We start from the raw sequence: 22,337 nt of genomic DNA on the forward strand, positions 1-22,337 counted from the left end.
GAAGGAAAATTGAGAGGGAACATTTTTCCAGTACCCTTCAGCATTGACTTAATGCATACATGTCTCTGAGCCAAGGCAGTAAAAGATTGTTTATTTGTGGTCCCACAGTTACATTCAACTCTTCTAATTCCAAGAGATAAGAGAGACTTCCACCACCCATTAATCTTTTAATTCCAACTCCACCTGACCTAAGTGAATATTTAGTCAACATTCAAATAATGAGCAGACAAAATGGATCAACATGAAGATGAAATCATGATTAAAAAAATATATTTTCTGTATCAATTAATTAATATTATAATTGTCACAGTTTTAGAGCAGGGGCCATGTAAACCAGAGCTCGAAAAAGAGTTTTCAGGGCCATTTGAGGGCACTTTGTCTATGGCTGAGAATCCAGGGTTAATCGCTTTAAAAGCAGTAATTAGGTGTTAAGAGGTGTGCATGTCTGTTTAGATTAGCCTCCAAGATAGATTACGCTCCATGACTTACGATAACCTCCCCCCATCAGAACTCGGTGCTCTTCAAAAGCCCATTAACACTCATATTCCCTATAAAGACTAAATAAAATTGATATTAGTGGAAAACTGGCTTTGAATGCACATTTTCACTTTCTTTGCAGCAAATGAAAGAAAAACATCAAACTAATTAAATTTACAATAAAACAGAGGAGCTCTGGAGCCCTTTAACAGGCAACTAATTGGTCATAGTTACTTCATAGGAGCTCGGAAATCTTATATCGAAATAACATATATCATTAATACCTGTACATAATGCATCCATAAACGGTGACAGTGTGTGTGTTGTAAAATATCTTACCACCACAAAACAGTCAGAACACAACTCAATTATAAAATCTCAAGTATGAATTTTTCATCAAGTTGTAGTACAATACAAAAACATTGCTACTTCTGCCAACATGACTCTATGTGTCATCTCTCATCTCAGTTCAATAGAGATTCACTAAAGGTTTACAAAATGAATGATTACAAAAGTTAAACAAGAGTCTGTTCAAGAACCTGGCAGGGATTTAATTGTATTTGTAGGGTTAAAACAAGGGTAAACATTTTAAAGTGATTTTTTTAAATGGTTAGACGTTTGTTAGACATAAAATAGATTTTAAAAAAATTCTTTGGTATCACGTGTCCGCGTCACTGGAACACGAGTCAAACGCTTTAAAGGGAGTTTGTAAACATTAACGGAACATGTGGTTACATTGTAACCTCGGATCTCTGAGTGAGAGACTATATCTCCAGCCTTTAGGCTCGGAGACACATTCCGTTCACATCTCCACAGCTGTTTTATAGTCAAGCTGTGGGGCCTGACTGGGCAAGCCGGAGTGTCTTAAAGAAGTATCCGCACACCCTGACAAAGGGGAATCATTTCCCCTACATATGGAATATGTAACAGAGTGGAGAGATAGTCTTGATGTGATAGAGAACCAGCTAAATCAAATCTGTCTGCTTCACATCACATGTGCTGCCAGGTTTTATCCATTGACTGAATGTGCTCTTTGGCCTTCATCCTGAGTGCTGCAATGCTTGAACTCCTGTCATCCTCCGTTGGGTATTTGTCATTGAAGCTGGGAGGACACTGATAAGGAGGTGGCCCCATATGTGGCTGCATACACTGGACCATCGTTGGCGGGGCGTTAAGGAAGCTTTGACTTGGATAGGTGGGTTGCAGGCTCTGAGGTGAACCCATGAAACCTGGAATGGTATGCATGGGTGTGGCACTGGAAATAGGTGAGGTCAGCCAGGGATCTAGCGGCATTGGATTGGCTACTGGCCCCACGTTTGGAGTCATCGGTGGACGGTTGAAGGATAGCATGGAGGAATCCTGGAGCTTCATGGTTGTGGTGTCCATCTTTTCTTGACGTCTCCACTTTGCCCTTCGATTTTGGAACCACACCTGAACCGAACAAAATGATATGAAATGCATGGACAAGGAAGCCTTGAATTACATTAGCAAGAACTAAAATATTAATAAAATATATCTTGGAGACTATGGAGGCTGCAAATGTATTTTCCAGAGGTGTGGACTCGAGTCACATGACTTGGACTCGAGTCAGACTCGAGTCATTAATTTTATGACTTTAGACTTGACTTGAAAAAATGTTCTAAGACTTGTGACTTGACTTGGACTTTTACACCAATGACTTGGGACTTGAATTGGACTTGAACCGGTTTACTTGAAAAGACTTGATATTTCACCCCAAATATAAAATTTAACATGCATATTATATAGAGATTGAAAATGTGACGTCATTCACGGGTAGAACCGCAAAGGATTCTGGGAACTCGTGGCAAGCGGTACTAGCGCATGCAGGCTTTCAATTAAAATCAGTTATACAGTGATAAAAAGAAACACAAAAATGTCAAGAAGCCGTTGTATTATTGACTGCAATAGCCGGTCGCATGACAGCCACGGGAAGCCGACGGGTAAAGAGATCGGTTGTTATCGAATTACGTCGTTGAAGAGAAATTGTTCGAGCCATGTTTCCGAAGTAACAAAGATGCGACGGATGGCCTGGATTGCAGCCATTCAAAGATCAAATATAACGTCCCAGAACACTCCAGCTCACAGGTTAGTCTGCTCCAAGCATTTACACGAAGGTCAGTGTTTTTTAGTAGTTAATACGTCATTTTCATAACATAATTGGTGATATAGGTTACAAGCAAGTCTGGCGCTGAACAGAAATTGTCGCGCTATGCTCCTTTATTTATTGTGCATAAATAGTGAATTGTCCTGACACAATATTGCGTTTCGCTTCTGTTATTATGGTACATTGACAAAAACATATACTTTTATTCACAGGATAAAACAGGTTTTTTGTATCACTAATTGCCCAGTACGATTACAGCATACAATATTATTGTCACTGCTACATTTCTGTGATGCTACCAGAAATTATTTCCACTACTAATTAATTACCCTTGAGCTCAAAGGTCCTATTAATAAACGGTTAATGAATGTGTATTTATGAAGACGATTTGTGAGACTGGTAAACTTATGATACGTACGATGGTCTTTCGTTCTACACGGTGCATTTCAAGGTCCTGCACCCATCCGTCGGTAAACTGTACCTGGGCTTGTTGCAGTGACCTGAAGTTACTAAACTTCATGAGTGTATGCACTCACTCCAAGAACCGTATGATTATAAATGTGCATATAAATATGCTACGATGAGATAGCTGACTTCATCTAACTAGCAAATGTTGTCCAGGCTACGTTGGTGATGCAGTTTTTTTTAATGTGTATGATATTTTTGTCATGCGATTTTAAAGCCGGTCCTACAACCGCATCCAAGAATAACATGCAGCTTATCTCAGAACTGTCGGTGAAAATTATTCTTGGAGCTAGGTTTAATTGAGCTGCATTTTAAAGAGGTGCAATTTCACAATTTGTGTATATTTTCTAAGTTCACTATTTTGTCATGTGTTGAGAAAAACACAGATTTTAAAATTACATGGTCTAATATTTACATTTAGCATATAACTGCAACATTATTTTTTCGTTTTTTTTTTAAAGACTCGAAAGGACTTGAAATTCAAAGTTTCAGACTTGTGACTTGACTCGGACTTTTACACCAGTGACTTGAGACTCGACTCTGACTTGCCTGACATTACTTGAGACTTGACTTGAGACTTGAGGATAAAGACTTGAGACTTACTTGAGACTTGCAAAACAATGACTTGGTCCCACCTCTGGTATTTTCTAGTAATAACACAAGTTGGTGCAATATTTTTTTCTGTGTCTGTGTGCACAGTATTTGACCTAAAAGTGGACAATTGCTTTCTGGGCAATAGTGAACATAAAGGGCATTAACAGTTAAATGCCATATGATTGCATGGTGAAAAAACTAAGTAAATCCTTAAAATTGATTCTGAATGAAATAAAAAATTTTTTACTACCAATAGCTGCACCTTTTGCAAATGACATCATGCCTTTCACTGAATTTTCCCTTGCAGTAATCCCATAGTAACAGATGCTTCCGTTAAACCTGTAAGTCTGTGCCTTCTCTAATCTAAACAGAGACTTTAACTGAGTTCTGCACGAGCCAGGTAAACAGTGATTCGACTTTCCAAGAAATGGAGTCAGGTGTACCAAAGCCCATTAATCATGCCAAAGAGTTTCAGGCAATATGGTCATCGGATCATTAGCTTTGAATAATGAATCCTCCAAGAAAAAGCATGTTTGTTAAAAGGTGAACAAATAATCTTCCATATCAACACCATCCCACTCAGGTTCCATATTACTTTTTTGATTTTTTCTAACCCTTCATCAAACACAAACGGTTGGTAAATATTCATTTCTTTCATGGATTTCTGTTGGAAGATTGGTAAACACTATCCATCAGTCCATGTGGTGTTATTTAGGTTGTGAGAATGTCTGGATGACATGTGCTTATATCTTCATATACATTGCCTTTACCTGAACTCGAACCTCAGGCAAGTTGACTTTCATTGCCAGCTCTTCACGGCTGTAGACATCTGGATAGTGAGATTTCTCAAAGGCTCGCTCCAGCTCATGAAGCTGATAGGTGGTGAAAGTGGTGCGGTTTCTTCTGTGTTTCTTTTTAGCGTGCTCTTCATCTTTAGTGGTCTCTGGTGATCCCTCAGCATCATCTGCCTCCTTTTGCAAGTTGCTCATCTCTCCCTCACATTTGTCACCAGAGAAAATGTCAGATTCTAAAAAACAACAACAAAAGGACACAACCGAGCAGTGAAACTAAGGTTTTAAAGTGCTTTGATGTTTCGGCTTAAATTGCACACTACTTAAATGTCCAACATTTGTTATATATTTCCACTTTATGGCAAACAATAATAAATGGTCTAATTGCCCTTTGCTATTTCAGTCATCAGAAACCGAGAAAACCTGATATATGTAAGATTTTTCTAATAAGAAGTGAATACTTTGGGGGAAATGTTTTATGCATTATTCTACCACCAATTAAGAAAGTGAAATCTTTTATTAGCTTCCATGTTAAAACAAATCAATGATTGAAAACTCTTTTCAAAGCCCTTTAAAGGCTTATGAACCTTAGGGTGGGTTAGGGCTAGGTCTAAATGACATCATGTCTTTCACTGAATTCCTCCCTGCAGTAATCCCATAGTGACAGATGCTACCAGTTAAACCTGCAAGTCCCTGACAACTGGCTTCTGCACGAGCCAGGTAAACAGTTGTAGTGTCGATTGTGCTTTCTAAGAAATGGATGTAGAGCAAGGGAGTCATGTGAGTGATGTACCAAAGCTCATTAGTCATAGCAAATCGTTCCACGCAATATGGTCATGGATAAAAAGTATCTTTGTTCTAAAAGTGCACGTGAGGAGAAAGTGACTGCTTTTATACAAATCAAAGAACAGTCTTCCAAATCTTTCAATGTAGGTTGTTTTCTTTTTTTATGTTTAATTTAACAAACCAACTTGCTTTTCTTCTTCTTTTGGCTGCTCCCTTTAGGGATCCTCCACCTCCACCTCACCCTGTCCCTAGCATCCTCTGTTGTCACAATTTTCACCTACTCCTTCTCTGCATAAATGAATCTTCTCTGTGGTCGTCCTCTTTTCCTCCTGCCTGGGAGCTTCATTCTCTACAACCTTATATATAGTATATCCACTATCACTCCTCTGCACATGTCCAAACCATCTCAGCCTTGCCTCTCTAAAGTCGCGTCCAGTCAAATCAACCTAAACTGCCGAACTTTAAAACTTATTTAAAGGGACTCGTGTTTAATGCACATTATAGTAAACCCTACATTAAATATTAAAACACAGTTTTGAGGTACAAGTTTCAAAGCTGGTGCAGAACTACTGTTTGGCTTTGGAATTATATTTTTAACTTGCAGGGATAAAGACTCACGATAAAGATATGTAATAAAATAGCAGTTGCACAGAAATGTATATTCGACCATGCTTTATTTCATCCTTCATATACAGGATTTTTGTGTGTGTCATCTTTTACAGTCCAGAATTCAACCCTTGTCCACAAAATGTGTATGAAATATGTATTGTTGTCCAGCAAACAGTCACACTGAAGCATGGCCACTGTAAATATGGAGGTGTCTATAATCACACACAGTTTTAACTCTTTAAAGTGTGCAAGGCAGAAGAAATTTGTCGTTTTCCCAAAAATTAAAAACATATAGCAATGTAGCATGACATATCTGTAGCATATAGCATGTAAGCTCAATAAAAGCGCATAGGTTTTTTTAAGCTAATGAGTTGTCATAAAGGAACCCTCAATAAAAGCCAGTGGAACCATACTACATATCAACCGTTTCCTTTGTTGTCATTCAGCTCGCTGCTAATGAAATAAACAGCTCTGTCTCCTGGGAAAGACCAGGGAGACACAAATCCTCTTCAGTCAAGTCACTGTCAGATACAACTAATTAAATCTTTATCTTTGGTCCCGATAAATGACATCAAGCTCTTTTCTGTGCTAAAACCACGATGAACGATGTGCTCTATAACGATAATAATTCTTATTCTTGGAGATCTGAGCCATGTACATCTCAAGTTTTAACCTCTTAAGCCCCAACGCCCCCTGATACGGGGGCAAAAGGCAGGAGATCAGTTAGGCTTGGGGCTTAAGAGGTTAAAACATCCAGTTAAACTTAATTGTTTTTCAATTTTAGAATTGGTTGGTTTGCATCGATGTGTTCTAAAAAGTGTTATACAAGTGAAGAAAATACAATATATTTTGGGGCTTATCCTTTGTTTTATATTAGTCTTTTTGTTTTAGTTGTATTTATTATTTTTCCTGTCTGTGTAAACTGTTTATTCATACACATAAACTGTGTTTTTAATTGTTTTTCTATCTAGTTGTTCTACAGCGCTTTGTAATTCTGGTTATGATATATGCAGGACAATTAACTTTATTCTTAAATACTTATTACACTCAATTTTAGTTAATTTCAAACTGGTCCCACCTGCCTTGCTTGTATCGACAGGCACTACTTTCATCCTCAGAAGGTAAAGGAAGAAATATGGCAAACTGGATGGTCTGCTTTCCAGTGAGATGTACCAGTTACTTTACAAGTAAAACATAATAATATGTAATCAGTTTTTGTGTTAGTAGCTACACCTGCAGCTAACAAGTATGAAGAGAGTAAGATAGCTTTCTTTCTTGTTTAAGTGCCGAAGTGAAAGTAAAGTAAAATTATGTAAAAGACACTAAATGTATTTCACATCTTCATTTTGTATAAAAGAGCGTTAGTCAAAAGATATAGATAAAATTAAACCACACCATCTATTCATCTATGTATAATTTTTGCTGATGAAACTCAGTAGTGAGCAGTTTAATTTGGGTGCTTGAAGTTATTTAAACACTTGGGCTAACTTTTGAATTTGATGGGCTGTAAAGTTTGGAGTAATGCTTATTTTTTGTCCTTAGCATGTACACAAACTTAAATATTACAGTACAGTAAGTTTGTCAGTTACTTTACCACTTGCCAGAACTAATTGCATCTTATTGTTAAATAGCTTTGCATGAGGTGCAAAACTAGTGTAAACAAGTTGTTTCAGAAAAGCAACTCAATTAACATGATGGCTTAAAGCGCCTGAGCACTGATACAGAAATGTGTGTACTATGTTTAAACTGGATGTACAAGATCTTAACAACCTTAGTACAGGTTTAATTCCACTCTTTAGTCGGTTAACAAGAAAATCCCCTCAATGATTTAAACTGAGAGGAAAAAACTTCCTGGTTTTTATGCCTTTTATTAAAAGACTCACCATGGTAGGAAGAATTTTGGGAGCTGTCTCCGAGGTCTGGTAGGTGAGCGTAGTGGTCCGATGGGACCATCTTTTCAGGATCCTGAGGGTTTGCTTCATTTGCTTTCTGGCTTTCATCACTTTCTGCTGAATGGAGTAAAGGGTCCTGGTCTTTAGTGAATCCCAGTATGACATCGATACTGTGAACCCTGCCTCCGGCACTTGACCCAGCACCTTTTGCCATGTCATAGTTGTCTAGGCAACTATCATCCACTATTCCCAGGGTATCCATTGACAAATGCATTCGAACCTTCGGAGACACTGTCTCTTTTTCCTTGTCAGAGAAAAGCAAAAGGTTACCAAGTGAGACGAGGCAGAGCACCTGTTGTTCTGCTTCACATAGAGCAGCAGAGCAGAATTTTGTGGAGTGTGCAGGCCGTTTCCACAAGAGCAAAGCCAATTCACATATCTGTCTGCAAAAGAAATAAAAGGAAAGAAAAAAAAGACAAAAATGTAAAGTTCTGCACTTGAAGGTAATTTAACGGTTTGTTATTAGTCTTGATGGACTTTACGGGAGCCCCAGTTTGCTCATCGTGATCCTTTAGTTTAAAATGAGAGTAGGAGTCCCTATTGGGAATATTAGCTTCTGGTAAAAGTTGGAAGAATTATGAATTAGTAAAAACTATTTTACATAATTAAACAATTTGAGTGAGTAAAATTTTCTTCTTTTTTTTTTTTAAATTGAGCTGATCCTGAGTTTACACTGATTCCCATTTCTATTGTAATGCGATTCAAGTTTGTCAAATAGGAAGGCAATCAGCATGGTTAAGAATTTAGCTGGATACATTTTGTGATTGCCTTCAGGGCACAAAAGAGTGAATTTAACTCATCTCATGCCTAAATATAAATCAGCTTTATAGAAAGTGTTTATCAACATATTTGAGCGAATGCATAGCGAGAAAGTACATAAAGTAATCTTACCTTCCTTCGTTCTCCTTCCACAGGCTAGGCTGCGCACATGACGTCTCTGCAGTCCGTAAGTAGACAACTGACTCTAACAATATCTACCGTAGGCATTTGTTACTCCCTGTTAAGTCCTTGAAATCCCCTGCAAACAACTGAGCAAATGACCTACTGCTGAAGTTCTGTGCAGAAAGAACATGCAACATGTCTCCCCCAACAAAACTCCTCCTTAACCGCACAAGACACCAAAGCTGGAGGTTGAATGCTAGTAAAATCAAAGAGTTTAAGAGGTTTATTAATTGGAATCCTTCCCCTTTAAGAATGACTGACAGTTGTTTTCTGGTCAAGTAATTGCTCCAAATGTGTCCTGCATTCAGACCACAGAGGGAGGCCATTGCTAATGAAGGCTCAACAAAACTTTCTTTCAAAAAATCTATTGTCTGAAAGATAATGGCTTGTACTGAGAGTTTTCCCCCCTACTAATCCCTTCATTATAGACAATATAAGAGAGGAAAGACACACAGATAGACTTCACTTAAATGGCTGCACACTGTAAACACGTAAAATAATGTTTCATTCAAGCAAGTGAAAGATTTTAATCCTCACACTCCTCATTTTACCAGGTTTGATAAATTAAAATGGATTTAATCACATTACATTTTTCAAAGTGGAATACACACTGATATATTGGGTTCAAATATACATGTATACTATAATCATTGCAATAACTTTTCACTGTCTAATGATACTTTTTTTTTTTTTTTTTCAAGCCAAAAAGGCAAAAAATAGTGATCTAAGTAAGGGGTCGCACCCCACTTGACAAATAATTAAGTAATTCATGCTTGAGCAGTCAATTTTTCAACATAATCCATTTCACTCCTTTAACTTTTTTAGCTAAAAGGTTTTCTTCAGTACCATGTTTGCATTTCTCAAATCAACACATAATCGACACATAATCTTGCTGATCTGCTTCTGATAGTACACAGTGGATTTGGATTGGTGGCACTGGGTATTTCATTCTGCAGCCTGCAAGATTCACCCGTGCCAGCTGGCACAGCCAAAGCCGTAGATGCTACAGTAGGTGTTGCAGAGATCAACCCCATCCTTAATTAGCCTAAAGACTTGACTGGAGATTTCCACTGACCTCACCCCACCCACCTTAAGATATATTTAGGCGTTCTTGGCATGCCAAACAAAATCCAGAACTTTTCTTTTAAAAAATACAAATTGCCTTCAAAGAGGTTTACTGAGAGTCTTGCTGTCAATTCTGACGTAAAGTGTTTTTTTTTAGATAGATAGTTTTCGCGAAGTTTTCAATTTTACATGTTTGCATAATTAATAACAGTTAATAAGTCCATAAGTCCAGCAATCTGCTGGGTAGTAAATGTTGATCCTATTTGGGGTTTTTTTGGTTTTTTTATTATTAGCCCTTTGGCACACAATAAAGGAGCAGCAGGGAATAAACCATCTTCTAGGAGTCAGTGAGAAGGTTAAGAATCCATGGAAACCTAAAGCTAATCTAGCTAGTTTAAAGCCATCTGGCCTCACTTGAGCCACCAAGCTACATTGTCAGTTCGATCTATTAGCTGAATGGCTATAGGTTAAGTGGTTTTGGCTGACCACCTTTTCTGGGTTGTCAAAGTTGTTTTCCAATAAAGGAGAGACTGAAAAGCCTATTACTTTTGCCTGTGAATAAATAAAGAAGTTAAAGATGCCCCCCTGGCAGAGATTTGCTGGTAAGTAGGTAGCCACCATATGTTTACTATGAAGGAAGCCAACCCTGTAAGGTGTTGTGCAGCGTCACCTTTCTCTAACTTTCAATATGTCAGGGGGGGAAAAAACGAATAGCAAGTAAAAACCTGCTAAAGTTATTATTTTTCCTAATTCATTAGAATTAGAATTCACCCCTAAACAATGTTAGCTGTGACTCTGACAGGCATTTATTTTGCAAAATCTCACATATTTGCATGTTGAAAGTAAAACGCCTCCACAAAAACAATAATTGCCATTTAAAGAAATTGGAATGAATTTCTGTTGTATAAAGAAACTTTATTTACTTGGTTCCAAATATAAAAGGTCATCTTCGGAAAAGCTTGCACCATCGCTGCAGTTAATCCCTGTTACAGTAGGTCATCATGTTGACATGTGATATCTGTGAAGGCATATTTGTAGAATTAATTATGGCTCAGTTTTAGTAAACTAAAGCATGTATGTAAAATGTGTGTATGTAAAGTCGGATTTTAGTCCATACTGAATTGTTTCGTTTGATAACTCAGACTCTTATACTGTTTTTGTCATTTTTGGCAGGTATCTACTTATAAATTATAAATCATTTGTAAAGCCCTTTAATGTTTGGACTACTTTAATAACAGATCGTATTTATATGACACCTGCTGGACGCTCCTAATAGTAGCCAGGTCATAAGCAAGGGAAACTGATAATCATTTTATCACATTAATATTAATATATTAAAGCTGTCCCTCTTTGCTTGTTTCCCCATTATCCTAATTGAGTACAAATTGGTTAAGAGGGTGCAGCGCAGCTATCAAGCGCCTTAGTTTTATCAGATGACAGTTTAAGTCCCTGAGATCCCATTAGGAAGAAAGCAGCTAATGTTTAAAGGCGCTGTGTCAGCTTACAGGGGGAAAGGGGGATGGTGAACAGCAGGGGGATGACAGGCATAATGGAAAGGGAGGGTTAAATGCTGGGAGATGTGATCAGCTCATGTTCAAATGTGAAGAAAAGTCTAATCTGTCACATGGTGTTCGGTTGTAAATGTGCACTTTGTGCTTATTATTAAAAGTCTGTACAAAATGTGATCTTTTTACGTCTAAAGACTTGAAACTGAAACCAGTCACTGTCCAAATGAAATGATTTAAAAACAAATTTCAAATATCTCTTAAGGATACCTCCGATGTCTACAGAGGTATTAAAAACTACATTTTAATGTATTCAGCAACAAAAAAACATAATGGGATGATTGTCAATTAATAGAAGAGATAACAAGCTATATGGGTCCTAGATTAATCCTATGGCCCATAATCCTAGATTATACTCTGTGACCTAAAATGTCTTCTGTAGATAAAAGCAAATCCAAATTCCTGTCAAATAAAGTTCCAAATATGCAGTAAATCTCATCCGAGATAAATGTATTTGCGAAAATGATGCAGATAGACGTTAGTTGAAAGAAAACAATATTTGGGGCGTTCAGGTACTTTATCTTTTAATCTCTTAGTTTGTCATAATAACCAGAGTTTCTCTCTCGTCCACTCAGCCAGATTAGGAACTTAATGCTTTAACCTTAATGGGAATTTAACCTCTTTAAAGACAGTTTTTGAATGAATATCACAAACATAAGAAATAAGAACCCTTAAATCTTTATTGAATTTTTTACAGAGACAGATGAAGAGATATTTAAATTATTAAATATAATACAAATGACCGTACTGAGTGTCATACTGTGTGTATAAGTAGCAAAAGTGAAGTGAAGATGGCCGGATCATTTCACGAAGCACCTGTATGTAGAGAAGCGCTCCATAAACAAAGCACTTTAACCTGTAGTCTGAGTATGAAGACTGAAAAATAAAAGCAGTTATCTGTGAAATAGACACTTAATTTCAAATATTGCAGTTCAGGTGAAAAGTAATGTGTGAAGGCCTGGGTACAATGCGAGCACTGTATATTTTATACTTTGAGTTTTAGACAAGTAGTTATCACATGAGGGTACATTTCTCCTCTGCATTCTGCTTCATCTCCGACATTGTTGCCTGGGCCTTGGTTTTCAGTGTGTCCATGTCCAGGTTTTGAAGTCTATTGAGGAAAGAGTCATTGGCCTCCTCTTCCTCCTCATCCTCATCCACCATTTTTGCAAGCTCTTCTGGCACATCAATGTCATCCCCAGCCATCTCCACTAATGCCGTGTCTTGAGTGCTCTGTGACAAAAGTCACAAAATTGTAATGCAGTAAGTTCAGAATGATGTTAAAACCCAAAGATTTAATAAGTTACCATGGAAATGCACTTTAGAGCTGTTTAAGAGACTGAATGATTATGGCTGGGCAGAAATGCATCATATTAATGAATCAGGTGTTACTAGTAACATCTACAAAAGTTTATGAGTCTCAGTCAGCTTTGCTAGTAACCCAAAAACAAGTCTTTTTCCTAGTATTAATAGCAAATACATGCAATTAATTGCATGCTTTTTCTAAAATAACTTACTTTACAGTACTTACACAATAAATAAGTAAAATACACATTTTATTTTGAATATAAGTATAATTAACTGTGTTAAAAAGTATCCTTTCCCCAAATCCCTGTTGAAAAAATTGTGTTCACCTTCATGTGGAAACATTATTTACTTAAATCTGATGAAAATATGAAATGTTTCACAATAACTATACAAATGCACTGGTATGGTTCAATAGCAACTGCATTAATGTGTAAAAATAATGGATTTTTACCATTTAAAGAAAGTAATTATGTAAGTAAAGTAATTCTAAAAGGGTTGTGCCAGAAATCATGCAGTACTAGTCATAGAGTAAACTTACCTAAGTTAAAATTAAGTTGATACAACTCGAGTAAACATATTTATATAGAACATTTAAGCACAATAGTACAGACATTAAACTGCTGCACACACATAAAATGCTCGGAGAAGTAATACAAATGATTTAATGAAAATCAGTAACAGTAATACAGTGATGAAAATAATAAATATAATTAATAGATCAATATAGTAAATAATAATAAAAGTAAAATAACATTGGTAAATGAGATACACTTGGAAAAATGGCACAATAAACTGATATATGTAAAGGTTAATGCAACTAAAGATATAGTTTCTTACATCTGGAAGTCGATATTTATCTCTTAAAGCCACTCGGAGATTTGCCCTCTCAGCCTTCTTGGTTGCAAAGTCCTTGTCACGCTGAATCCTGCAAAATGCATGCACTTTATGTAAGCCAGTAAATGGAACAAGTTACAAGGCCAACCCTGCCACATAGTGAGTGTGAGTTAAAGGAAAAAGAAACAGTAAATCAATCACTGGAATGTAATTGTGTTTATTTTTACCATACATTTAATGTATGATCATATGATTTTATTTATTTATTTATCATATTTTCCAAAATGCTCAGAATCCCTAAAATATATCTAATATAAGTAAATATTTCCTTTCATATCATTATGTTATCACACGCATCATACTGTTAGCAGAAGAAGACATGCCAGGACTGCCAGCTGCGTCAATTAGAATGTCGTATGAAACATTATCTTGTTAAGCTGATCAGCAAGTCTCACTGCACAGATCTTGTTTTCCTGCCTTCATCTATTGTGTTTGACCTTGTGTGGATCTGTGAGGATTATGTAGTTGTCTGACTGTCTGTTTGTCCACAAACTCTTCCTATGTGATCAGAAGTTGAGGGACCAGACTTGGGGTAGAGGTACATCTCAGGCCCCCTGAAATCATTTGCCAAGCCACTTATCAACAGGCTAATGGGACCCATTTTTAGCATGCATGGACAAATGATGCAACATATAATTTTCATTTAATGACCGTAAAATCTAATTTATGTACAAAAAACAATATATTTAATATATTATAATGACATATCGTCGCCTGGCAACCACCACTTGTCCAACATTTATGCAGCAGAACAGGACCAGAGAACCGTAATTTGTGCTATTAGCCCACTTCTGTAACTGTAGCTGCAGTAATGCCCTGCTTAATAATAAGATTAGCTACATGGAAAGCTAGCAGTTGGCCCAAATCCGGGGTTACTTGATGTTTTGGCCAGGGCTGCACTCCTTCACCTCATTCACTCCCATTGCTGTGCCATTTATACACAAAGGCGATATTAGCATTTAGCTACTTAAATGCAGTTCATCCTCAAATAGAATCACAGTAACTCAAAAAAGTACATTTTTAGCTTATCCTGAATAGCTTAGTTAGGTTATTTGTTGTTTTTTTGTTTTTACTAATTCTAAAAAAATCAAAGATGCAGACCAATTTTTTAATCACTTCTACTAACATTATTATTCAGTGTTGTCCATCAACTTCCTGTTGTAGAATATAGCTCGAATAATCTTTAAAGAAAAAAGTTACAAAAACAAACAAACTGGTGAACTTCAAAAAATTCATAAACATTTAAATAAAGACAAAAATCTACTTTAAAAAAATCACAATAAAAAAAATACCACAAAATAAATGAAATTAGTATTGGTGAACTTACCCTAATTAAATGAACTACTATTCCTTTTCCAGTTAAACATCATTTGCCACTTAAAAATAATTAAATAAACAAACATTTAAAAATTAACAATAATAAAAAAGAAAATCACAAAAATGTCTTTTTTTTCTTGCTGAACTTACCTTTATTAAATTAACAGTAACCTGTATTTTTGACCACCATACTTGCCTGATTAAGACTAAACTCCCATTTTCCACTTGAATAAGTAAATAATAAATCAAAAATTACTGTAATCTGTTATACAATCTGCCCTAAGACCTTCTTTTTTCACTTAGTTGAAATTAGCTTACATTGTAGCATCCCTTCAGATTTTAAGGTGATTAAATAATTATTGTTTTAAAACGCACTGGCTTAACAGACATGTTTAATGGTGGCTTCCTGAAACCAAACCGTGTTATTACACACAGAGCTTAATCTCCTTCACTGGCTAATTTGAGCCTCAAGGGAATAAACCGTACCTAAAGCTAAACTATAAGCCTGTCTCACATCCGCTGATGTCACATATGTAGTCACACAAGTAAGACTCCAGAGTCCATACACACCCACACACTATAGAAAACAATACAGTTTGAGAATGTTGACTGACAGTATTTTCTCATAATGGCAGAAGCTGACTCCAAAATGAGTCTTAAGATCATGCAGCTAAAGGGCAAAGTAGCCCTAAAGTCTGGCTTATGCCCAGTGCATGTAAAGAGAGCAGGGATTATTACATTTAAGTGGAAGTTAGCTTGTCTAATGCTCTCCCCATAAGGTAGGCATCACCAAAAAGTAACACGTTTTGCAGATTTGGGTGAATATGATGGAAGCTAGTACAAAGAAAATTAAGTGGCCGTTTGTACTTAGAAATACATTGGACTTTACATGCTAAATGCAAATTTGGTAACCTACAGCGATTCTTGTGTTGGTATTTTTTGCATATGAAAACTTCAGACCACCTCCCACCAATGCTAACCTGTCCCACACTGTCCCACACAAACACAGTGTTTTGCTCCACATTTAGTTTTTTGGGATCTGGTCAGCATACAAATGTCTGAAATGTAGAATACAGCTTGTATTGACAGGGAATGAAAACGAACCTCTTTCTTTCTAAATGTTGCTACTATGGTCCACAATGTAATAGTAATTCATGAGTGGGTTTTGAGATTAAGAGAGGCACTTTTTATTGGTGCTATATGCTTTTATCTGCAGCTCTGGAACAAACATGACGCGATAGCCTGGTATTACTAATCCTGCCGATGAGTAATACAGCCCGCGCTTAACATGAGTTTTATCTTTCCCTTTTTTAAAAAAAAAATTACACACTGTTAAACATTTAAACATTTACATAAATTTTAATCCCAGCTGGCATTAGATGAGCGGTGGGGTATGCTGTGGACAAACGGCCAGTCCAAGCACACAATAACACACAAGTATTCACACTTACATCAAACTTAGATTGTCATTTAAAAATGTTAACCACTAGTTTGTGACCTCAGTGCAAAAAACATATTGCTGAATAGTTGTAAACATGCTATCCAGTTTAGCTGTTGTTAACATTATTTTAAGGCACTGTTTTTCAGTGTTTCATCCAATGCTGCAAAGGTTTACTCACTTTTCTTCCACCATCTGCTTCTGGTACTCCTCAAACTCCTCTCTGGACATGCCTTTGGACTCTGCTGTTTCCTTTCCTTCTGCTCCTGCTTTACCGTTACCTTCACCGCCTCCTCCGGTAAAACTCTTCAACTTGTCACCTAACATTTGATTCATGAGGAATGCCATATTTCAGCTGTAATCTTTCTCAGTCCTACAAGGAAAGCATAAAGCTAAGGGCCGGTGGAGAGGAGAAGGGTAACGTTAAAATTAAATTTTGTATGTTTAAAACAAGATACTGTTTACAAGAGCTGTATACAAACTTCCCTAGATGTGTGTCAAGATGATTAGACCTTGTCAATAACTTGTAGCTGGAGTAAAACCGATAAAGAGCTTAGCTCATAACTGCCAGCCTGCAGACAATGGAGAGTGTTTATCTTGTCAACAAGATGGAGCAGGATAGACCCTCTGGGTGTAGTTCACTATTATCTACTTGCCAAACCAGCACTAATCACTGCAATGGAACTAGTGTGATCGAATAATAAAAACTAACTGTAGGTAAAACATAAATAACTTCCATCATGCAAACGTACGCACGTACATTTCATATAAACAGTGGTTACCACAGTGGATGTTAAATTCAGCAGTGCTACAGCAGATACAGCTATTTATCATGAATGATACTCAACTTATTTGAGTTTGAGGTTAAAACACTAAAAACTCTTTTGCACAGCTCTTTGTTACTATATTATTATTTATAACTGTTATTTAATTGATATTAGGGTTAGCATGAGTTATACACTTGGAAAATACTATTCTTTTCCTATTGAGCTTCACAGTATTGACTGTTTTTAAAGGTGGACTCTACAGTCACAGAGCTGTCTTGATTTCCTTTAAGTAGAAATAAAAATGGTTCATATTTTAAAGCAAGATTTTCTTGTCACTGACATTTACATAAAAATGGTTTAGCTCACTGGGTTTAACAGGCAACCCATAAGCTACAGGGCTGATGCACAGTCCTGGGTTTGAAGCTTTCCTGAGGCCATTTACTGCGTGTCTTGTCCTGTGCACTGTCCCCAGCTTTCCTGTCTTCCTCTCTTGCCAAATCGTATGATACAAGCAGAGAATGTCTGTATCAGTTTGTGTATCGATCACACATTAAGTGCAGTTTGCATTGGTTAAAAATGATTTTGCAGGTTATCTGCATGTTAAAACAGGAATTAAAGAGGCGAATGATACTTCAAAGGTGTCCTGAAGCGTTCCTGTCTGCCATGACTGCCATATATTGTCCTAGTTAGAGCTAAGGAGTATTTTAGTGATGTTGTGGACGTCACACTTTCATAACATAAACATTCTGTAACACCCAGAACTGAAAAACTGCACAGAAACTTTCTCTTGGATTTACAGACACTGTAAAATATTCAGTTCTCTGTGTAAAAATGCCTTGTTGATGTCAGAGGCCAGAGGAGAATGGGCAGATACTTCAAACTGATACAAAGCACAGCAACTAACTCATTGCAGCCAACGTATTACAACCATGGCAGCAGAGGACAACACCGAGTTCCACTCCTGTTAGCTGGGAACAGGAAACTGAGGCTACAGTATAGACAGACCAAAATTGAAGAAGATTGGAAAAATGACAGTGAAGATGAAAGCATGGATTAATGGAATCATTTCGCCTTCAAGCAGCTATTAAGGCTGTTGGTGGTGGTGTTCTTTTAATGGTGAGGGATACTTTGGATCCCAACTGATTGTTCAAATAAACCAGCCTCTTGAGTATTGTTGCTGACCATGTCCATCCCTTTATGACAACAGCATACCCATCTACTGATGGCTTCTTTCAGCAGGATAACACACCATGTCTCAAAACTCAAATCATCTCGAAATGGTATACCTAATAAAGTGGTTTGTGAGTGTATCTTAATGAACATACTGAGATGGAAACGTCTAAATAAAATATCCCTTGAGAGATTTTAGAAATTCGTGTGGGATTTTTTCTCTGATGAAGACGTCAGATTTCTTTTAATTTACTGCTTGATGATTGTTATGTCTATTCACAGATTATTATTAGTGTCACAGAAAACTTTTGAGGTCCCATTCAATTATGTAATTTTGTTTTTACTATTTTAGCCTCCTTTGCTTTTGTCTGTCATACTTTCTTAGGTCTTTTGACAAAATTTGAAAACTCCTTTAGGACCATTGTTTTAATCGTCCTTGCTTCATTAATGCACACAAACACATCTTTCAGATCTCTTTCTTCACTTGTCCTTGCTGTGAATTCAAACAACAAAAAAGAGATGCTGCCAAGCTATAACAACCTGCCACAGCTTAGCCTGTGAGCCTGTGTCACTACAGCTCACCTGCTTTATACCACAGGTTATTTGCTGCGAGTATACAGACAGAGGAGTGGTCAAGAATTGGCTTACTGTGACCTCTGCCCCGGTAATCCACGTCGTCTTTACCATAGCCTATTGTGTCGTATAGGTTCTTTATCCCATCATTCAGACTCTCACCAAGACTCCTGGACTTTTTCCAGGTAACCTACAGTTTAAATACTCCTCACTGGTGTCGGAGAGGCGGATGCTGTCCAAGATAAAGACAATGTTGGATAACACCTCCCACCCACTCCATGACATGCTGGTCAGTCACAGGAGCTCGTTCAGTGAGAGACTGAGATTACCGAAAAGCACCACTGAACGACACAGGAAATCATTCCTGCCTGTGGCCATCTCCCTGTACAACGCATCCACTTAACACACTGTTTGCTGCTACAACTACACATGTTTCTTTTCCAACTATTTATTTATGAGTGACTTATGTATGTATGTATGTATGTATGTATATATATGTATATATTGTACTATTCTTAGTTAGTGTATTGTCTGTCTTGTCTTAATGTTGGTTTAAAATGGAGCACTGTAACAAAAAATAATTTCCCCCAGGGATCAATAAAGTATTCTGATTCTGATTCTGATTCTGACTGTACGGCCACAGAAACAGCGCGTTTGACCTTACTGCTCCATACCTTAACATGTCAACGAGTTCACAGTCACTAGATGTCAATCCAACAGAGCACCTTTAGGATGTGGTGTAACAGGAGATCTGCATCATCTGCAGCATTTGTGTGATGCTATCATGTGACTTTGGACCAAAACCTGTGATGAATGTTTTCAGCACCTTGTTGAATTAAGGCTGTTCTGAAGACATAAGGGGGTCCAATCTGTTAGTACTAAGGTCCTAGTACAGACCTAGTACAGTCTGTCTGTACTAGGTACCGATTAAAGTGGTCAAGTGTTCTCTCACTTTGACCTCTGACCTGGTAATCCACCATGTCTTTAACAAGTCCATTTGTGACGCATGAGAATCTCTTCTTCATCCCATCCTCCAGGGTCTCACGACGAGTTTTGGACATTTTCCAGGTGATCTACTTTTTATGTAAGACTTACGGTACAGACACCCAGACAGTGTGTTTGACCTACTAAAGCATAAAACTCGCACTTACTTGTGCAGGCTTTATTCTTGTTTGACCATGCTTGATTTCTACCTCAGGGGAAATCTGACCTCTGTGTGAAGTACAATAATGGTTAGAATATTTTTAGGTTTTCGTGGTTCACTACAGATTTAACAGAGCAGAAAGAACATTATGTAAGACCTGGGCTGAGCAAATATGGAAAAAATCGCCTCCACAAAAATGACTTTTCAAGCTTAAGACTTTGATCATTCATCATTTTGAGTAACTTAAAACCAATATTACACTAGAAGACAAACACTGATTTCCTTTTTAGTCTGACTGCCACAGCTGCAAATTCTGATGCAGCAGGTGTCACACAGATGGGCATGGTATCCATGGAGATTGTGTTGGTGTTAGCCAGACTGCCCACTACAGATATATCACTTTATTTAAACCAGTAAGTAGCAGTACTTCTTTCAGATCTTGATAAAGTTTTTGGAAAATGAAGACATTTCGATTGGAGGATGTTTGTAATGGTTAAAGCTCCAGGCTAAGACATACAGTGCTGCAAAAAGGTATTTGCCCCTTCATGATTTCTTGGTTTTCTGCATATTTGTCAGACTTAAATGTTTCAGGTAATTTAAAATTAAAGTAATTTCAAAATTTAAGAAGGACATCTCAGGTAAATACAAAATTCAGTTTTAAAATGATGATTTAATTTATTAGGAGAAAGGGGCTATCCAACCCCTCTTATGCAATCAAACTTATCCAACCCTATGTGAAAAAGTAATTAAATGTATCATGTAAAGCTGAGTTTAATTTTATGAGCCACATCCAGGCCTGATCACTGCCAGATCTGTTAAATCAAGAAATATAACATGTCCAAATATAATATATCCAAATATAACGTGTGTGACAAAGTGAAGCAGGCTTAAAGACCTCAAAAAGCAACATGTTATGTCAGAATCTAAAGAAACTCAAGAAGAGATGAGAAACCAAAAAGGTCACAAAGGCTCATCTCACATTTGCCAAAAACATCTTGATCATCATCCCTAAGATTCTTGGGACAATATTCTGTGGACTTACGAGACAAAAGTTCAAATATTTAGAAGGTTTGTGTCTTACTACATTCCCAGTCAAATATAGTAGTGTGGTATTGTGACGGTCTGGTGTTGCTTTGCTGCTTAATGACTTGCTGTAATTGATGGAACGATGAGTTCTGCTTTCTACCAGAAAATCCTGAAGAAGAATGTCCATGAACATTTTGCAGGGTCCTAGTCATGATCCATACTTAAATCAGACTAAGATGCTTTGTAGTGACCCGGCCGTTCATACCCCAAAATCCTCCAGATCAAACAAACAAACAAAAACAAAGAACAGACGTTAGACTTCAGAGGTGCAAAGCTTCTCTGCTGGATCGGAGAAGAGAAGAGATTGAAATGATAAATTCCTTTAGGTTCCTGAATGTTCTCTGATCTATTCAAGAAAGAATAGATCACAGACTACATCTGCTCAGGAGACTCAGGTGAAGACATCACAGGTCCTTCCTTCCTGCTGCAGTCAGACTTTACAATCAACACTGCTCATTAGATAAAATCACAGCACTGACATGCATGTAACTGTTTTTGTCCAATATTATGTAAAATATAGTGAAACAGTACTTACACAGTGTGTAAGTAACACTAGCCATCGTGATCATCCGTCTACTTCAACATTATATTTTTATTCCATCCATCCATCCATCCATTCACTTCCGCTTATCCTTTTCAGGGGCGCTGGAGCCTATCCAGCTGTCATAGCCTGATCAAACCTTTGGTTTCTTATTCCAGACTGCTAGAATGAAAGTAACAGATGTTTGCTTTCTCCAGGAAGCAGAGCTGCATTTTTGTGGCACATGTCACAGGATTAAATTTCTTATTTCTAAATTAGGGTGCTGAATATACTAGCCTTACAAACTGTAATACAGCTCAGCCCAACTCTTATTTTACACTGATGAGTTTGACTTGTGGAGCACTCTCACGCCATCTGCTGGCAAATGGAAAAAAATGAAAAAATAAAGAAGAAGAGCACGACATAGATTATGTCGTGCTGTTAAAAAATAAATAAATAAATAACTGAGTTCAAGTAACTAAAAAACTAAACTAAATCGTTACAAAAGCATGCTTTTTGTTGAGGAAAATAATGCAAAATATCAACATGTGATATTTTGTCACCTTATTAACTATTAAAAGGAATTAATAACAACATTAGAAGCCATAAAAAAGCTACAGATGATTTTCTGTGAAATAAAGTAGAAACGAAATAGAATCCTAATTCCAGTAAACATCAACAAAATAAGTGATTTCTTACAGAGATAAAACTGTTGCTTAATGCAAAATTTGCATCTGCTAAGCGCTTAT

At 37.0% G+C, this 22,337-nt stretch overlaps 2 protein-coding genes across 3 annotated transcripts; both read right to left on the reverse strand.

Annotated features, from left to right (window-relative positions):
- Positions 1 to 1,319: 1,319 nt before the first annotated feature.
- LOC113011408 (retinal homeobox protein Rx2-like) lies at positions 1,320 to 8,933 on the reverse strand. 2 transcript variants are annotated; one of them, XM_026150979.2, is made up of 4 exons: positions 8,691 to 8,933; positions 7,731 to 8,043; positions 4,432 to 4,688; positions 1,320 to 1,908 (listed from the first exon to the last, which is right to left on the reverse strand). In XM_026150979.2, exons 2-4 carry the CDS (start codon positions 8,011 to 8,013, stop codon positions 1,468 to 1,470), a joined length of 981 nt encoding a protein of 326 aa, XP_026006764.1. In that variant the 5' UTR covers positions 8,014 to 8,043; positions 8,691 to 8,933; the 3' UTR covers positions 1,320 to 1,467. The 2 variants fall into 2 exon arrangements, with proteins under 2 accessions (XP_026006764.1, XP_026006763.1); XM_026150978.2 differs by having other exon boundaries at positions 7,731 to 8,182; positions 8,691 to 8,856.
- Positions 8,934 to 12,033: 3,100 nt separating this feature from the next.
- cplx4c (complexin 4c) lies at positions 12,034 to 16,836 on the reverse strand. The gene is made up of 3 exons (XM_026149975.2): positions 16,510 to 16,836; positions 13,517 to 13,604; positions 12,034 to 12,604 (listed from the first exon to the last, which is right to left on the reverse strand). The coding sequence occupies exons 1-3, from the start codon at positions 16,674 to 16,676 to the stop codon at positions 12,386 to 12,388; spliced, it is 474 nt and encodes a 157-aa protein (XP_026005760.1). The 5' UTR covers positions 16,677 to 16,836; the 3' UTR covers positions 12,034 to 12,385.
- Positions 16,837 to 22,337: the final 5,501 nt, after the last annotated feature.

This window comes from Astatotilapia calliptera, chromosome 18 (genome assembly GCF_964374335.1).
Source record: "Astatotilapia calliptera chromosome 18, fAstCal68.1, whole genome shotgun sequence".
In the NCBI taxonomy this organism is placed as follows: domain Eukaryota; kingdom Metazoa; phylum Chordata; class Actinopteri; order Cichliformes; family Cichlidae; genus Astatotilapia; species Astatotilapia calliptera.

Excerpts from the sequence above, each read along its gene's own strand:
- LOC113011408 (XM_026150979.2), bottom strand. The coding sequence starts at position 8,013 with ATGCATTTGTCAATGGATACCCTGGGAATAGTGGATGATAGTTGCCTA. Across the intron at positions 4,689-7,730 it reads CCAAAATTCTTCCTACCATG|AATCTGACATTTTCTCTGGT; the intron begins GTGAGTCTTTTA and ends GTTGTTTTTTAG. Across the intron at positions 1,909-4,431 it reads TGCCTGAGGTTCGAGTTCAG|GTGTGGTTCCAAAATCGAAG; the intron begins GTAAAGGCAATG and ends TGTTCGGTTCAG.
- cplx4c (XM_026149975.2), bottom strand. The coding sequence starts at position 16,676 with ATGGCATTCCTCATGAATCAAATGTTAGGTGACAAGTTGAAGAGTTTT. Across the intron at positions 13,605-16,509 it reads AAGCAGATGGTGGAAGAAAA|GATTCAGCGTGACAAGGACT; the intron begins GTGAGTAAACCT and ends TGCATTTTGCAG. Across the intron at positions 12,605-13,516 it reads ATAAATATCGACTTCCAGAT|AGCACTCAAGACACGGCATT; the intron begins GTAAGAAACTAT and ends CTTTTGTCACAG.